Source organism: Momordica charantia (assembly GCF_013281855.1).
Source record: "Momordica charantia cultivar OHB3-1 chromosome 1 unlocalized genomic scaffold, Mcharantia_2.0 BLBB01000001.1, whole genome shotgun sequence".
Taxonomy (NCBI): domain Eukaryota; kingdom Viridiplantae; phylum Streptophyta; class Magnoliopsida; order Cucurbitales; family Cucurbitaceae; genus Momordica; species Momordica charantia.
The window spans coordinates 13,615,756-13,634,933 of NW_028275157.1; the positions used below are offsets into that span (position 1 = coordinate 13,615,756).

Below are 19,178 nucleotides of genomic sequence, written 5' to 3' on the forward strand. Positions count from 1 at the left end.
TTGGCATTTATGCATTTTAGATAAATATTTATAAGTATCTTTGGAGATATCACTAAATTAAATTTTCAAACAAAATCGTGATATTGATACATTTAATATCTTCGTATTCAAAATTTCGAATCGACATATCGATTTGATAAGGGGTAAAAAAAAAAAGAGAGAGAGAGGACGAATAGTGAAAGAGAGAGAGTTACCGAGATCGGCGAGTAAATAGTGGCAATAAAAAGGTAAATAATTCATATAAATAAAAAAAGGACTGGGAAGAAAAAAGAAAAGAAAATAATAAATAAAGAAAAAACAAACTCACCAGAAAAAGAGACTCGCTCTCTCTCTTCACTTTGACAAAATCGTAGTGCAAAAGAGCTGAGTTTTTATTTCCGTTGGTGCCGCCACTGTTTTATGCGCCTCCATCCTCTTCCTCACCACCTAGGGTTATCAAAGCGCCACAGAGGGGACTAATCTCTGGGTTTCGTAGGGTTTTACGAGCTGGATTCTCTCTCATTTCTCCGGCGAATCTCCACGCGCCGCTGGTTAAGCGGCTTCGTCGATTAGTTTTCAATTCCTGTTGTTTCTTTGGGCAGTTGGCACGGCTTCTAGCTCGCCTACCTTTTACCGATCCAACGAGCGTCTTCAGAAACCCAATGGTTTTCGTAATCCATTTGGAAGGGGGTATGGTCGTACGATTAGGGCAACGTTGATTGGTTGTTTCGGGATTGGTTTTGTGTGTTCGAGGGTTTTGGATTTGGATGGCATTGGGGGATTTGATGGCCTCTCGGATTTCTCAATCTTCGCTGGCTGTGGTTTCGAATCACTTGGATGACTGTGCTTCTTCCAACCACGAGGAGGATGGGGATTTAGTTTCGCTGAGAAGGGATTCGGAGACTGCGAGTAGTAGTTATGGCAATGCTGCCGTCAGTACTGCCACAACCATGGTCTACTTGCCGCAGACTATAGTGTTATGTGAGCTTCGACACGATGCATTTGAGGCTTGCCTGCCTGCCGGTCCATCTGATAGCGGGTTGGTCTCTAAATGGAGGCCTAAAGACCGAGTAAGCCATCAGTTTCTGTATCAAGCTTTTTTGTTATTTCCATTCTCTTAACTGTTTTTGTCTTTGATGGCTGAATACACGCTCAATAACTTCCATTTTCTTCATGGGGCTGTCACTAGCTAACCATGTTAGGATTCACGCTCCATAGTTCATTTCTGCTACCTCTCATGGATACGATCATTGCTGTAGATAGAGTTTCTAACATTTCTTATGAAAACTCGCTATATATCCTTTTCCTCATTATCTGTCGGGAAAAGGGTATTATATAGGTATATTCGGAATAATAACTGATAATACATGTGAAGTTATTTGAAATTATTAAGATATGTATAGTAGGTAGGATGTTTAGCAATGGGATCCCTGTTTCTAAACTTGTATTTCATTGAATGACCGATCTAAATCATTAGTTGTTCTACAAATGCATTTGGAGATGCATAGTTTAATTGTGTGTAAATGAAGAATTTTCATCACTGGGACATCACCTATCCTCATTGAAGTGTAGTTTTTTTGAATGTGGTGGTTTCTAAGGTGCTTATTGCAGTTCATCATATATTAATTTGTTGAGATTGTTATCTTGTTCGAGAATTCCAATTTAGGATTTTATGGGAATAATTAGACTCCAGAATAATCAAGATGTTTGTAACCACTAAAATGCCTACTGAATCTACCCTATTATTCCAGCATTGAGTTGGATTCGCTAGAACTGAGGTGGTCAACAGTGAACAGTCAACTCCACTTTACCGCACCACCACCCCACACACACCCACACTTTTGGAACATTTTGACAGTGAAGTATTGCTTAAATGGAGCTTCTGCACTTGGAAAGTCTTTACTTCTGCTTCAGTGGCCAGTTATTTTTAACCTTGGTCAAAGCTTTGAGTGTAACGGCACCATATGCAATGTTCAAGATTTGATCGTCTATTGATAGGATGAAATGGAAATTTGAAAGTTCAAATGTAAAAGGTTGATCGAATTAATTTGGAGGATAACACATTACTTAATTGTTAGGGGAGACCGTATATATCTTGGCTGGTTATTCTGGTTGTACGACCTAGTATAAAACAATCAGATAGATACTCTGTTTTACTTTTGGGGCTAACCTCTTGAAGATGAGATATATAGATATAATTGAATATGTACTAAATGTTTAGTTGTATGGCATAGAAGTATAAAGGGATTTTTTTGGATGTCATGCCAAGGAAATAAGGATTTTATCTGGATTTATGGAGTTTAAGTAATTGACTGCCAGCCATTTAGTGGAATTGGATTTTATTATTAGTGGCTCTTTTTTCCTTGAATCAGCATATTTTGATGTACGCAGCAATGTCTTTGAGATGGCTAAGTGGCTTTTATTCCTGACGTAATTGCTTCACAACATAGATTTATAGACTAGTTTCTATCTGGTCTTTCTGGTCTAGTAATCAAGTTTGAAACAATTATCAATAAGTGGCAGGTTAAAGCTTTTATCTCAATAGGAAATTGGAAGTGTTAGTGTATTACTTGAGTCTTGGCAGCATCTGTTTAATATTTCTTTTATTTTTAATTTTCCTTCCTATTCTATGAAGTGCTTGTACAACTTATGAGATTATCCGGATATTTTAACTGATACCCTTTTTATGCAGATGAAGACAGGATGTGTAGCTCTAGTTTTGTGTTTAAACATTAGTGTTGATCCACCAGATGTAATTAAGATTTCTCCTTGTGCCAGAATGGAGTGCTGGATAGGTGCATATTTTACATCATTTTTGCTCTTGTGCTTTAATTACTGCTTCTATTTGAGTAATCTTTTGTTTATTAAATCCATTACCATGTATCATTGCAATTGCTATGATTTGAAATATTGTCAAATAAATGTGGATCCAATTAATAAATTAGTCAACCCAATTAACAAATTACCAGGCTCCCAAGGATGTAATAAAGACGTTCATTAATTGTTTCCATTGCACATATGTTGTATGAAATGTTTGTGAGGTTTATCTCTTATACATAAAGTGTTAAAGCATGATGTAATAATGCAGAATATCTTCTATTTAGTATTTCGACTACTGTATTGCATCAAATAGACAAATATATATTTGTATCCTTGAAACTGACTATTTTATATATATAAATACAAATATAAATACATATTCATTTTTTTTGTACACCTGTAGCTTTATACATCATGTAATTCTGCATTATTTCTGCTATAAATTTATCACCGTAATTACATTTTTTTTTGGCTATTTGATACTTTTTTGCTTGGATTTCTCTTAAATTTATTTTTATTCAAGTATTAAATGTTGATGGCAGTCCGACTTGTTTGAAATCTGCCGCAATCCAATTCTACAGCTTAAAGAAGATAGTAAAAAGTACTTTGGTGTTTAAAACTAACACTATTGCCTGAATCAAACCTTCTGCGGGTGGATCTTGGTTGATGAACATTTGCCTAGTTAGGTCTTCTTGTGCAATTGTCCATCCCATTTTTAACTCAGTCCCATTATTTATTTATTTATTTTTACTATGGTTTTAGGGCTGCCTTGCAATATCTTTCTGTGGATGCTGTTTATGTGTTATTTCTAGTCTATATCAAAGCATTTTTGTTGAATTCTGTCTTAATGCATTTGCTTCCTGAGGAAGTAGAGGACGTGACAGGAATTGGGTTTGACATTTCAGTCTGGTTGCAGTTAAATTACATGCACTCTGTTATCATTTAGGTTTGTTAACATGTATTTTGTTGTGCAGATCCATTTTCTATGGCACCCCAAAAAGCACTTGAAACTATTGGCAAAACATTGAGTGTGCAGTATGAGAGGTGGCAACCCAGGGTGGAGACCATTATGCCCAGCACTTTGTATGATTAGTTTAATTGCTAGTCTGTATTTTTAATTTGATGACTTGTATGCAGGCTCGTTATAAGGTTCAGCTGGATCCCACAGTGGAAGAGGTAAAGAAGCTTTGTAGTACATGTCGCAAGTATGCAAAATCTGAAAGGGTTCTCTTTCATTATAACGGACATGGTGTCCCAAAGCCAACTGCTAGTGGTGAAATTTGGCTTTTCAACAAGGTCTATACGTTGATATATTATAGTTTTCCTGTTAGTAGCTGTTATTGTCTTATTCTCACAGTTTACCATGGTGCAGAGTTATACCCAATATATCCCCTTACCTATTAGTGACCTGGACTCGTGGTTGAAGACACCTTCGATCTATGTGTTTGACTGTTCTGCTGCTGGGATGATAGTCAATGCCTTCACTGAGGTGCTTACTGTCCACTATGCTTTTTTGCCTTATTTATTAATCTGCACTAATTTATCATGATGTCTTTTTTTGGATAAGGTTCATGATGTTGTTCCTACCCTTAACTATTTTGGAATTGTTCTTATTTTGTAGCTTCACGATCCCTCTGGATCAGCAAGGGATTGCATTTTGCTTGCAGCATGTGAATCACATGAAACTCTTCCGCAAAGAGCTGAATTTCCTGCAGATGTTTTTACCTCTTGCCTTACAACACCCATCAAGATGGCCTTGAGATGGTAACTTATCTTCTCATTCATTTATCTCCGACCAACACTCATAATTTTTGTGTACAAGTTTGTTTGCTTAAATTATGCCAATTGATTCCTTTTAGTTTTAACCAAGGCTTTGAATTGTAGATGTCGACTGGATTCTTCTGTTTGCCTATGAAAAACAGAAAAAGGTTCTTTATGACTTGCATTATTGAAGATTAGGTTTAGAATTTATGGATTTTAGAACTGTTAGGTTCCTGATTCAACTACATGACCTATCTAGACTAGGAAGCCTTTTCTTGAATTTGATATAACCACGTGCATAAAGTTACTATGGAAAATAGCTAAAGATTAAATATACATGTGAAAGAAATTTGAGCTGTTTGATGTCAAATTCAGATATGGTTTCTGTTTTTGCAAATACTGTATACAATGAGTATATAGGATACTATTTTTGGATATAATTTTAAAGTGGAAGGATTTTTAAGAATTAGAAGTTTTTTCTTCTATGTTTCTGAGAGGAACCAAATATTGAAATATAAAAGATTGAAGAACTATAATAACTCCTAAGTACTTCGAGGTACTTGGACCTTCCTCACCTACCTTCGTCCCTTCTCCCTCACTCTATTTATAACAAAACGCTTATCTAATTACTCTAATATGCCCTTAATACCCTAATAATATTTTTAATTATATCCTAATAGCATTTCTATAGTTTATATTTCAATATATTTCAGTATTTGGTTCCCATTAGTTTCTACATTCCATTCTCTTTACTTCTCTTTGCTCGTGTAGGAAAAGTTTAATAAAAGTAATGAACCTGATTTATGTATTTGTACTCAGGGATTTTTATTTATGGGTCTGTAATGGGTACTGCTAACCCTGAGTATTATCCATTTTATATATAATATGTATTAAAGAAAATATAGTTATGAATTATTATGTAATACTAAAATTTCATCTAGTTAGATGTTTAAGAATTCAATACATCTCAGTATTTGGTTCCTATCAGTTTCTACATTCCATTTTCTTCACTTCTCTTTCTCATATAGGAAAAGTTTATGAAAAGTAATGAATCTGATCTATACAATCGATTAGTTATCAATTATTATGTAAATATTAAAATGTCATCTAATTTTAGATGCTTAATAATTCAATATATTTCAGTATTTGGTTCCTATCAGTTTCTACATTCCTCACTTGTCTGAACTCATATAGGAAAAGTTTAATAAAAGTGATGAACCTGATCTGTACAATTAATTAGTTATCAAATATTATGTAAATATGTAAATTTCATCTAATTAAATGTTTAAGAATTCAATTTAAAATTTAAAAATTGTTTAAATATCTATTACTTTTGAATGTAATTTGGTAATAGAAGCCACTTATGCTCTCTTATATTTTGAGAATCATTCTTCACGTGTTTCTGGTTTTTGAATAGGTTTTAGATTCGACCCTTTCTGTTTAGTTCAATATTTTTAAAGAATTCCTTTTCTATTTATAATCTATTTTCTTTATGTCTGGTTTGTTTATTGATTTTTAATAGTTTCTTGGATGTTCTTTTACGATGGGATCTTGTTTTTCAGGTTTTGCAAACGTTCTTTACTTCGTGAATCCCTTGATGATTCACTGATAGATAAAATACCTGGTCGGCAAACTGATCGGAAGACACTTCTTGGGGAATTGAATTGGATTTTCACAGCTGTCACTGACACAATTGCCTGGAATGTTCTGCCGCATGGTAGTTCTCAAATTTACTCAACCAATGCTGTCCCTTTTCATTATTGTCATATCTAATATGCTACTTTGGTGCAGATCTATTTCAAAGGTTGTTCAGACAGGATTTGTTAGTTGCCAGTCTATTCAGAAATTTTTTGCTTGCTGAGCGGATTATGCGGTCTGCAAACTGTTCACCAATTTCACATCCAATGTTGCCTCCAACCCATCAGCATCATATGTGGTGGAGTTTCAGAAACACTTGATATTTGGTTCTGGTAACGTCCAATTGGTTTGATGACCTCATTGTGGATGTTCTGCTTCTTTCAGGGATGCCTGGGACATGGCTGCTGAGATCTGTCTTTCTCAACTTCCAGCGTTGGTAGAAGATCCTAATTTGGAGTTTCAGGTCTGTTTTTTAATATTTATGGGTGGTTTACTTATTTGTACTTTTTGGAGCTTGGAATGTAAAAATGATTTTTTCTTAAACAAAAAACCAGCTTTTCATTGATAATTGATTAGTGAAAGGTACAAAGTAAAGTCTAATATACCATGTGTTATACTTGCAAGGTTAACTCTCCAATGGAGCTTACAAAAATCTACACCAATTTATGTTAATTATAAAGCGGGTTAGATGCTAAATTAGCTATCTATATTGCTACCCATACAAATCCAAACAGAGACATGAAAATTTGCTAATTCAAATGCTTCGCTCCAATCTTTTGCCTTTATATCACTTTCTAATCAAATGTTCCATCCCGATTTGATAGCAATTATTCTAAGTTCCTTAAATATCATCTTAAAAGGGTGGCTATGTGGCAATTGAAGTAAATTTCCCATCCAAAAAGTATCCCCCAAAGGTTCATAAATTGGCTGTAGTGAGCTATAAATTGTCCTTCTAAAGGAACAAAGGAAGAAAGTATGGTCCATTTCTTGCTACCAAACAAGGAGAGCACCAAGAAAGATTCAAGGCCAACTTGGGGTATCTATTTTGTAGCCTTTATGTTGTATTGAACCGCACAAAGGTGAACTTTCCAGATGAAAACTTTAACCTTTTCTTGGGTACTTTCGGTTCCAAATTTATTTTGGAAAGTTATTCTGCTAAGCTTTTCCCAACCTCTGTTTGGTTATGAAACAAGGATTGAACTGAAGCAAGCGTGAAGGATGCAAGTTCCAAATCCTCTCATCCTTTCTTATCCCAATATGTTTATTTTCTGGCAGCCTTAATAATAAATAAGTCATTGAGCCCATCAATTTAAAGCCTAGCCAGCCTGTTGTCAACACCTCCCCCCACTACTTTTTAATCAAGTTTGGAAGATCCAATTCATTAAGCAAAAATTTTTGAAATGGACCCAAAATGGGGCCCCTGTTTTCAACATCTAAGGGGTATGGTTTGAAATCATTATCACACGTTTTGAATCTCTTCCATCAATTTCAAAATTTTGTGGTCTGAAAGATCATCCTTTGAATCTTTTATTAAAATGTTTTTCTTCGTAATATTCCAGCCAAGTCCATTTTTCACCGAACAGTTGACGGCTTTTGAGGTATGGCTTGATCATGGATCCGAAAGTAAGAAACCTCCAGAACAGTTACCTATTGTCCTTCAGGTACCAAAAGCCACTATCATTTCTTTGATACTTGTCTTTCTTGGATTATGGTCGTTGACTTTGTTATATTTTTTGAATTGTGTGCATTCATTATTTTAGTTTTTGAGCTGCACTTCCAAAATTTTGCATTTTGTCTAGAGAGCTGGTGTGTTGTCGAATATCAATATCCTTTTCTCTATTCTATCGCTGTAATGACTTCAGTCCTGCTTGAATCCATGGTTGGAACGTTGTTTATGAACAGCGATACGACTTGTCCATGTGAATGGATATGATCGTGGAACTTATAATCAAGCAGTGCCTTGAAGTTTTCCTGTCTTGTCATATTTGATCTTGATAGCACCTTTTTTTTCCCTTGAATAACTGGGAGTTGGAGCTTTGCTCCCCTATTCGATCTTGATAGCACTTGTATGATAAATTTTGTTTTACCATACTTCTCCATGCTTATTGTTGAGTGGGCTCTAGGACTTTCAACTCTACATGTTGGATACTTGATTTTAGCACAAGAGAATGGTTGCCAAGCTTTCTTTAAATTAGTGATCCTTTGTTTCTGCTGGAAGGAGTAGTACTTAAGTCTAGACATCCAAATCTAAACCTGTTATGTTCCTTCTCATGCTAGCCTTCTTGTGTGTGTGTGTGTGTTCAAATAATATGCATTTTTATAGTTTTCTGGGGTTGCTAATGCTGCCATCCATATTGTGTGGAGAGATCAATGTTAATCCCCTGAACGTTTTCAAATTTCTTTGTCATTGTCCACTTGCTTTCCTTAACTTTTCCGTCCTCACTGTATACTATAGCTAAGCATTTCATCCGTCTCCATAGAGTAAACAGTTCTTCTTTCTTTTTAATTTTTTGTGTATAATTACAGCAGAGTGACCTTTGTCATAGGTTTTGCTCAGCCAAGGACATCGATTCAGGGCGCTGGTTCTTCTTGGTAGATTCCTTGATATGGGACCTTGGGCTGTAGATCTGGTAGTTTTACTCAAGACTTTGTCAACCACTACTTTCATTTATTTCTTCTCCTTTTTCATACTCTCTCTCTCTCTCTCGGACAATTATTGTTAGTTGCTTGTGAAACAAATTCATTTTTAGGCCTTGTCCGTTGGAATATTTCCATATGTTCTAAAGCTTCTGCAGACAACAACACCTGAGCTGCGACAAATTCTGGTTTTTATTTGGACAAAGATACTGGCCCTAGATAAGGTAGGTTTTTTTTTTATTATTTATTTATTTTGATTTTTGTTGCAATTGTGGCTTGAAAGAAGGGTGTTCTTTTGATGGGATAACTGAATCTCTTTGCCTTATGGGTTTGTTGTTTTATTGCTTTGTCTCGGAGGTTCTTAGCTAAGGAATTTTGTAACTGTTGTCCTTTGGTGCCAACCAGCAAGTGTATCTGCAATCCTTGTTGGTTTGTTCTTGGGAGGGTACCTTTATCTTATCTTCCCTCTGTGATTTTGTTTACAATCCTTTTTTTATAATGATATGGGTGGTTTTGTTTCTTACTAAAATGGTTTTTACAAATATAAGGATATATGAGATTTGTCCTATCACGTATGTATGTATGTATGTATGTTAGAAAACGTGTAGTTTTGTACGAATCCATGTTTTTTCTGTTCTCTATCCTTAATGGTCTCTTTACTTTCTTTTTCATAATTCATTTTATTGATTCTCAATCTCATATCTCATATTTATATGTTTATATAGAATTACTATCACAATTGGAGACAAACTACCTAACTATTACAAGAATATAAATTAGAGGAGCAAGTAGTAATATTGGACATGTTTGACTCTCAAATTATTTATTTATGGAACAATCACTATGATTTGAAGAATCAATAATCAACAAGGGTATTTTTGATAATTTTTTAGTTGAGGTATTTGTCGTTCAGGCAGCCCAGTTGGTAAGAGCTTGGAGTCTCTTGGTTATACTGGCTTAGAAGTCTCAAGTTCGAAACTTCTGGTGAACTTAATACCAAAAACTCTCGATGTCTCCCGGATCTGGCTTTGGGGCGGGTGTGGGTGCCCCTGGGTATAGTGGAGCAAAGCTCCAAACTCCCAGTTACCAAAAAAAAAACAGGGTGCTGATTGTTAATTTCTTAATACTCTTAAGAGTAGATTTTTGAGAATATGAAAAGTATTATTGTTATTGCCATATTCCTGCTTAGTTCATACCGAGAGGTTGGTCTATTGGGGACATAAGTTTATGTGTTAAAAACTTCTGGCATGCTGTTTTATCACCTTGAATCTCTCTCTATAATTTTTCTCCACGTTTCTTGTGGGCAATTTTAATTATAACTCTTCTGGAATGACAGTCTTGCCAGGTTGATTTAGTAAAGGATGGTGGCCATACATATTTCATCCGCTTTCTTGATAGCTTGGAAGCTTATCCAGAACAGCGTGCAATGGCTGCTTTTGTTTTAGCTGTAATTGTTGATGGACACAGGCGAGGCCAGGAAGCATGCATTGAGGCAAATTTAATCCATGTATGCTTGAAGCATCTTCAGAGTTCAACGCCAAATGATGGACAAACTGAGCCCCTATTTCTTCAATGGCTTTGTCTTTGTCTGGGAAAACTGTGGGAAGACTATATAGATGCTCAAATAATAGGATTGCAGGCTGATGCCCCTGGTGTCTTTACTTCTTTATTGGCTGAGCCGCAACCAGAGGTTCATCATTTAGTTCACTCTGTACTTAATCTTTGATATATAAGTGGATATACACTTGAGCCTAAATTGTATATCTCAAATGTAGATTTCAATTTCAGGTTAGGGCTTCAGCAATTTTTGCACTGGGTACCCTACTTGATGTAGGGAGTGACTCATCTAGAGATGGCGTTGGAGATGATGATTGTGATGATGATGAAAAGATTAGGGCTGAAACCAGTATTGTTGGAAGTCTTTTAAGTGTTGTTTCAGATGGAAGTCCACTTGTTAGGGCAGAGGTTGCCGTTGGTATGCTTTCTTTCCCCCTCATTTTCTGGTTATTTTTTTGCTGCCTCTTGATGGTTGATTAGAATTCTATTTATAGTGCTGTTTGCATTAAAGTTAGGTTGAAAAATTTGGAAGGTCCTTTTGTAATTTCCTTGGCACTGGCCAGCTTTATTCCCCTCTTTTGTAAATTTATCTTGAATGAAATTTGTTCGTACTTAAAAAGAAAGAAAATTGGGTTGAACCTGGTGGTGAATTTTCTGGAAATTGTAACAATCAGCTAGTATCCATTATAGTTTTTTGTACCTTTTGAAGTTTCGACTTGTTGAGTGATTGATATCAGTTTGATTGGATTTAGACACCTTATTTATTTATTATTTATTATTGATAAGAAACAGAAGAAAGTCTCCTAAGAGAGACTGATAGGAAAGCCCTTCCTCTTGGGGTAACTGGTAACTAGGAATATTAGTAGGTCAATAAGGGCGTATTAGTTATTAGACAAGTTATTGGTTATAAATAGAGGTCGTGAGATGAGATGTAGATAGACAATTGTTTAAGTTATTGGTTATAAATAGAGGGCGTGAGATGAGATGAAGATAGACAATTGTTAGTCTGGTTTAGGCTTAAGTAAGAATACTTGAGAGCGGGGAGGGTGACTATGTGAGTCTAAGTAACTCAAATTACTTGAGATTTATTGTAGTTCTTCTCTCTTTTATATTTCAATATTATTCTAGTTCTCTGGTTCCTATCAAAATAAAGTCTCCTAAATGAAGTCTCTTTGGGGAGACTTTTTTCCCTTATTTTTTAATTATTTATTATTATTTTTTAATTTATAACGTTAAGATTATAATACAATCTCATTTTGATGTCTACATCTTTTCAATATGTACAACCTATGTGTTTCTGGTCTGAACTTTTATTTAGGGTGTATGCTGTACTAGAGTACAAACACTGCAACCTTCAAGTTTTGGAATCAAGCCCATGTTATCATTAGTTTTATTCCTTCACCAGTAGGTTTTCTTTCTCCTAATAAACAGTTTTTTCTTAACCATGAACACGATCTGTTCTATAGGTTGTATAGCTACATCCTTAAGTTCTAAATTATCAGTCTCGTTTTTTTAATTCAGTCTGCTAAATATGTGCCGAGTGTTTTGATTCGTAATGATTTCAAAATGCTTATGTTTTTACAGCTCTTGCTCGCTTTGCCTTTGGCCACAACAAGCACCTTAAGTCAATTGCTGCGGCATATTGGAAGCCCCATTGTAATTCTTTATTAAGCTCTCTACCTTCTTTGGCTCATATTAGAAGTTCAGGCACTGCGTATACTAATTCAAATCAACACATGCCACATGCAAGCATTGTTTCCTCTCAAATTGGTCCTTTGTTGAGATTTGGAAATGAAAACTCAACGTTAGGTAGAGATGGAAGGGTCTCAACCAGTAGTCCTCTTGCTAACACCGGAATGATGCATGGATCTCCACTTTCAGATGATTCATCTCAGCATTCGGATTCTGGAGTTTTGCATGAAGATGCAGTGAGTAATGGAGCTGTTAATCATTCCAGGCCTAAACCTCTAAATAATGCGTTGTATTCACAATGTGTTTTGACAATGTGTACTTTAGCCAATGACCCATCACCTCGCATTGCAAGCCTTGGTAGGCGGGTCTTGTCTATTATTGGTATTGAACAAGTTGTAACGAAACCCGTAAAGTCCAGTAGTAGTGGCCTTAAGCCCACTGATGTTACAGCAGCATCTCAGCCTTCTACTTTTGCTGGACTAGCTCGTTCATCTTCATGGTTTGATATGAATGCAGGTATGCTTATTTTGGCTCGCCATGCATTATTTAAACAGTGCTTTGGTTACCTCGAATGTTGGTTACTTGTTCTGTGTTGCTGCTCTCTCTCTGTATCAAAAAATAAATTTAGTGCATGGCGCTTATAATTGTGATTTTATCTCTGCTTTCTTCCCGATTATGAAAATTTGATTCTATGGTCAGGTCATTTGCCCTTAACTTTCCGAACTCCTCCAGTCAGTCCTCCCAGACCAAGTTACTTGACTGGCATGCGAAGAGTTTGCTCATTAGAGTTCAGGCCTCAGATTATGAATTCTCCTGACTCTGGGTTGGCTGATCCACTGTGGGGTTCAGGTGGAACTCCAGGAACATCCGAGCGCAGTTTTCTTCCACAATCAACCATCTATAATTGGAGCTGTGGGCATTTCTCAAAGCCACTTCTCACTGCTGGTGATGATGGTGAAGAAATTTTTACTAGAAGAGAGGAGAGAGAGAAATTTGCACTGGAACGTATAGCCAAATGCCAGCATTCTCGTAAGCCTCGATTTTATATTAATTCATGATATTTTTTCTTCTCAAGATTGAATTTGATAGAGGATCTATCTCTTGTCTTCTTTTCTTTTTTCAAATAAAAAACTCATCAGCTGTAAGTAAGCTGAACAACAACCCAATTGCTAGCTGGGACACAAAGTTTGAAATGGGTACAAAAACAATATTGCTGCAACCATTCTCTCCCATCGTTGTCGCTGCTGATGAGAATGAGCGAATTAGGTATGAGTGCTTTTTAATATTTTTTTCTTGCCGTAGATTTCTAGTAGATTATGTTGTTGCTCAAGATAGAAATAGCTGACTGTTACGTTTGGGTATTTCCCAAGTCAGATGAAACATGTAGTGCTTAGCTGTAGCATTTTTCTATTGTTGTGATTATATCTTTGGAGACTACCGGTTCATTTGGAAAGTCAGTTTTTGGTCACGTTGAGCACAAATTCGAGTATGGTTCATTTGTTGTTTAAAGCTTCTCCATAACCATTTTTCCACTGATTGTTACCCTCGAACTTTTTGGCATGTTTCTCCAGGGTCTGGAATTATGAGGAACCGGCTCTTCTGAACAGTTTTGATAACCATGATTTTCCTGACAAAGGAATTTCAAAACTGTGTCTCGTGAATGAGCTTGATGATAGCTTGCTTTTGGCTGCTTCAAGTAATTCTTTTTACTGCCTTTTTCTTCAAATAATTTTTATGGTGGTCATATTCATATAATTCTAGAGCTTTGTTGGGTGGCTTACTTCAACTTTGCCCATATCCTTTAGGCGATGGAAGTATTCGAATTTGGAAAGATTACACTCTGAAGGGCAAACAGAAGCTTGTAACTGCATTCTCTGCAATCCAAGGGCACAAACCTGGGGTTCGTAGTATAAATGCTGTTGTGGACTGGCAACAACAGTCTGGATATCTGGTATGTAATTAGTTTAGATTCTATCTCCCCTTTCCCCAAAAACATAGAAAGGAATAAAAAAGATCATATTTATTGTTTCTTTTATTATGTGGTTTGCAGTATGCATCCGGTGAGATCTCATCTATTATGCTTTGGGACCTAGATAAGGAGCAACTTGTTAAACCTATTCCTTCATCATCAGATTGCAGCATCTCAGCATTGGTGAGTTTCACCTCTTCATAATACTTTAGTTAGGATGTAGCAGAGCAGGTTACTCCCCCTATTTAAGTCACCTTGAACTGCTTATGCATATAGCTTAACATCTTATTTCCTATGCATTGCTTTGTGAATAATTAGGATTTTTTTTGAGAGTTGACAGTCTAATGTCTGTGTTTATCCTAATACAAATTGATGCTACCTCGTACGCATTGTCTGTGTTTATCCTAGTACCATATTAATGCGATCCGAGGCAAGTTAACGTGCCTATCTTAAAAATTATTGTAGCAATTAATAAGATATTGTTGCCTTTAAATTGTTTTATTGCGAATACAGAAAAAATGTTGTTTTCTTTTTTGTTTCTCTGGTGATCCTTTTTCTCCTCCTTTTTGCCTTTACGTTTTTATACTTGCTAAGCATGTTATGTTTTGTTTAAGCTTTTGAGATTGTCAGTTCTTGTTTTGGATGCTTAGTCTTACGAAATAACAATTGGTATAATGAGATAATTGATTGACAAATCACTTCTCTAATCCGTTGTACTTATCTGAGGAAGGGTACATGGGAGCTACTGGGATATGAGGATATGTATGGGTAATTACAAGGGAGTTAGAAGGATATATGGATATGTACGGGTAGTTACTAAAAGTAAATAGTATATAAGGCTTGGTAGTTAGAAAAGAGGACATCTTCATCTTATGTGTATCGTAGAGAGAACAGACCTCTTGAAAGTCTGTGAATTATGTAAATATCTCCCTCTATGTAAATAAAGGGAAAATTGCTATTGTTTGTCTATTAATAACCTGTATGTTTATTTTTAAAGAATTCTTATGTTCATGCTTTTGCAGTCTGCTTCTCAAGTTCATGGGGGTCAGCTTGCAGCTGGTTTCCTAGATGGTTCTGTTAAACTTTATGATGTTCGCACTCCTGAAATGTAAGGAAAAATATCTCCCTCAATGCTTTTGTTTGAATTAAGTCATCAGTTGGTTAAGCTTCTCGTACTTGCTTGCGGACTAGTTATTTCCTCCAATTTTTATGCGTATGAAACATTAGTATTGTGTTTCAATGAAAAGTCTTTTTGTCCATCAGAATCCCGAGTAACACTTTTAGCATGTTTCTGAAATTATATTTTCTCATTTTATATCTAATTCGTGCCTTCTAAAACCTTTTTATCTTGATTCGTAGGCTTGTTTGCACGATGCGCCCACATGTGCAAAAAGTAGAAAAGGTAGTCGGGATTGGCTTTCAGCCTGGACTCGATTCATCAAAGGTGACAAAATTTACTGGCTGTTGCTTCTATATTGCTACCCTGTTGAAATGTATTTGTTAAAGGTTTCTTTTCTTTCATGTGCTACTCCAGATTGTTAGTGCCTCTCAGGCTGGTGATATTCAGTTTCTGGATATTAGAAATCACCGGGATAGATATCTGACGATCGATGCTCATCGAGGTTCACTTACGGCATTAGCTGTTCATAGGCATGCTCCTATCTTAGCTAGTGGTTCAGCTAAACAGCTTATTAAAGTCTTCAGCCTAGATGGCGATCAACTGGGCACTATTAGATACCATCCTACCTTCATGCCCCAGAAGATTGGTTCTGTAAGCTGCCTCACCTTTCACCCGTACGAGGTGCTGCTCGCTGCTGGTGCTGCGGATGCTTGTGTGTCCATATATGCAGATGACAACTCTCAAGGAAGATGAGATTGATTTCCCCCGAGTGCCAAGTTGGACATTGAAGTGGCATATGCACATCAAACTTTCATCATGGGTCGTCTATGCAGTTCTCATATTGCTTGTTATCGCAAGCACGATTCGACTACAAGTTGAGCTGCCCCCATTCTTTGCTTTTAGCGTGTGGAAACGTCTCTCCATCATCAACAGTGTAAGCTATAAATTTATTGGCCTCTGGTGTACAGGTTCACAGCTGATCAGGAAGAAAAATCGGTCGTATTTATTGGGGCTTTGGAAAATAAAATTCTGTTGTATAGTTTAGATGGGTGTAAATATTTCCATTGTTCATCCTCTCTTTCTGGTGTGTTCATCGTTCAATTTGTAAAAGGCTGTCAAAACTTCTTTTTTCTTTTTCTTTTTTTAATCGGTTTCTTCGTCATCTTAGCATATTGTATATGGACGGAGCGATCATCTCCTGAAATTCTGGAGGTTCTCGATTCGTCCATATTCGATCAGTGTTGAATTATTGGTTTCACTTTGCACCTGCTGCATTAACCATTATGTAACTTGTAATTATGTCGCATAGTTTGACCTGATTTTCTTGTTGATTTTGTGAATATATAATGCTTGATTTTATGCTATTTTCCTTTGAGTTTCTAAGCAGATGGGATTTATTAGGAAAAGATGAAACCATGGGGAAAAATAGGATTAAAAAAAGGAGAAAAAAAGGCTGAAATGGCACATTTCAAAGACCATTCTAGGAAGAGAATCCAATTTTTTCCTTTCACAGCCTCTGGTGTCCATTGTATGACAAAAAAGCTAAGAATATTTCTTATTCTTCTTAATGGCTTAAGGGTTGCTATAAGCTTGTGTTTGGTCTGGGTATGTGAAATATTTTTTAAGAGATTTATGAAATTTCTCTTAAATGAGAATTCGACCATTCAAAATGGATATAGGGAGAATTTACATTTAATTGAAAATTTTCTAAAAAATTAAATAAATGGATCATAACAACTCTAACGAATAACTAATATTTGAAATTAGAGATGTTCATCGGTTGGTTTGGATTAGGTTAGAGGGATTTTATGGACCAACTCAAAATTGGGTTGGTCGGGTCTATTACCCGAAAACCCTGAACAAAGTTTGCAATCTTACCTAAACCAAACCTTATATTTTTGGGTTGGATTTGGATTGGATGGTTGGGTTGCTAAGAAATTTCGTACCCGATTTGGATCCCAAACTCTAGACAACTTCTGCGGCGCTTCTCCCTTTTTTTTTTTTTTTTAATTTGATTATGGGTTCAGTTTGGTTAATGTTGGAAGAAAAACTTCCAATCAGATCAAATCGAAAAATTTTCTGACCAAAACCCAACTATTACAGTTTGCATTGAGTTGTCCAAGTTGCTTAGGTCACCGTGTTTTTTTGAACACTCCAATTTGATCTCTGGTTGGATCTTTATGCATTATCTTATTTTCATTCACTCTTATTTCCTTGCAATAATTTCTCGACGTGCCCAAATTTTCTAGTTTGACAAATAAATCAATAGATAATTTATTTCATGTGTTCTTATCTATTTCAATGTCCAAGGATAATCTTGATGTTATTAAGACTGAGAATCCAAGACAGCTCAGCCTTTTGCTCTCATCGTATTTTAGCTGATCAACTTTCTCTTCTCGATTAGGATTAAGAAAAATCGATCTTCACGAATAAATTACTTTTGAGTCTCCGAATCCCCTTCAACGTTCACCAATCCATTATTCTCTACTATATTAAAAGCTTGCTCTTATCTAAACAAACTAGATGTCATAGAATTAAGTTACAAATCGCTATCTAAAAATTAAGACTCACGACTTTATTTTAGCAATCAACATGACTCTGATATTACTAGTTGGGTTAACGTGTACTCTTTACTCTACAATTGCCCACTTTAAACTTAAACTTGGTATGAATTTATTATTAGATTCTATTCAAAATGTTTCATACCAACGTAACAATCATCTGAGAGTAAGGAGAACGTGAGGGATTAAGTTACTTCGATTAACTAAAAGTTTCATTATGGGAAAATTCATTTGCAAGTTCCAAATGCTGAGGTAAGTTTTCCTTCTTCAATGCCTCTAAAACCCATAATTCACATTGTTTCAATTCAGAGAATATGAAAAAGCAGGAAATTATCTTTTAAAAGTGAAGCCAAAAATCTCTAGAGGAAGAAGTAGGATAAACACCATATATTAATTAATTGTTTCTTCAATTTTCTTCTCAATTGAAACTTCTTTGCCTTGAAATCATAAGATAATTTGCCAAATTGTCAAAAATAGTGTCTCAATGTTCTAATCCTGCACACTCAGCGCATACTGTTCTAATTGCCATCAATTTTGGATCTTTAGGCACGTGCTTGGACTATGTTTCAAGTTACGTCTCGGATTAGAAGTGTTAAGAACTTAAGATCAAGAATTTATTAGTGTGATTAGAGTTGCAACTTAGATTTAGAAGTTTGGTTCAAATCTTATGAAAAAAAGTCAATATCTTTATTGATATGTGAAGTCTTTTAGATAGAACCGAAAATCAAATGTACAAGAAATAGGTAACGGCAACTTTTGATCTCAAATAGGATTTCGAAACCAATTCCTATTAATTTTTCTTTTTTTCAAATAATAATGTACAAGCGAAGGTCAAAAATAAAGAACTTGTCTTTGTCAATTATCACTGTTTTTGAGTCATGGACGAGAGTGAATGAAAGTGACATACACAAAATAGACATGTGTGGTGGTGATGTTGTCTCTTGAGTGGTCATACCAATATTTTCAAAGCACGAGAAAATCAACTAAGACGTCGTTGAATGTGTTTGTCACAATGTGATCGTCACCCTCCAACCATTAGATGCAAGGTCAAAATACAGTCTTATCATAATGTTCTAGCTCCCTCAAATAACTTCTCCCTATTTCTTTGTGTGTCAAAAAAATATTTTTATCGAAGAAATAGAATTGCAAATTCTTGTAGGCCAGTACATTTTTCTTGATGTAGATTAGGTTTATTTTCGAAAAAATAAACATCAATTAATCTATCATACTAAAAAAAAATGATAAAGAATAATAATTTATTAATCTTGTATTTAGATTGATGCCTCTAATGTTTTCGGTAAAGAAAAAAAAAGACATACATATACAATCATAAGCTAATTATTGAGCATTGACCATAATAGAAAATTGAGAGAGATTTTTTAATTATTATATTGTTGAAAGGACAAAAAAAGAAAAAAAAAGTGAGGTTTGGAATTACTTTTTA

The 19,178-nt window shown here is 35.4% G+C and overlaps 1 protein-coding gene across 1 annotated transcript; it reads left to right on the forward strand.

Moving 5' to 3' along the window:
• Positions 1–314: 314 nt before the first annotated feature.
• Positions 315–16,537, forward strand: LOC111013788 (regulatory-associated protein of TOR 1). Its single transcript, XM_022288311.2, has 23 exons — positions 315–1,049; positions 2,672–2,774; positions 3,774–3,856; positions 3,937–4,095; positions 4,172–4,288; positions 4,421–4,563; positions 6,123–6,277; positions 6,352–6,496; positions 6,583–6,661; positions 7,758–7,859; positions 8,745–8,828; positions 8,949–9,059; positions 10,172–10,525; positions 10,624–10,810; positions 11,977–12,600; positions 12,784–13,113; positions 13,224–13,350; positions 13,656–13,780; positions 13,890–14,035; positions 14,135–14,236; positions 15,076–15,161; positions 15,413–15,497; positions 15,588–16,537. Exons 1-23 carry the CDS (start codon positions 747–749, stop codon positions 15,924–15,926), a joined length of 4,089 nt encoding a protein of 1,362 aa, XP_022144003.1. The 5' UTR covers positions 315–746; the 3' UTR covers positions 15,927–16,537.
• Positions 16,538–19,178: the final 2,641 nt, after the last annotated feature.

Coding starts and splice junctions, on each gene's coding strand:
- LOC111013788 (XM_022288311.2), top strand. CDS start 747: ATGGCATTGGGGGATTTGATGGCCTCTCGGATTTCTCAATCTTCGCTG. Junction 2,775..3,773: donor CAGAATGGAGTGCTGGATAG/GTGCATATTTTA, acceptor TTTGTTGTGCAG/ATCCATTTTCTATGGCACCC. Junction 13,114..13,223: donor AGCCAAATGCCAGCATTCTC/GTAAGCCTCGAT, acceptor AAAACTCATCAG/CTGTAAGTAAGCTGAACAAC.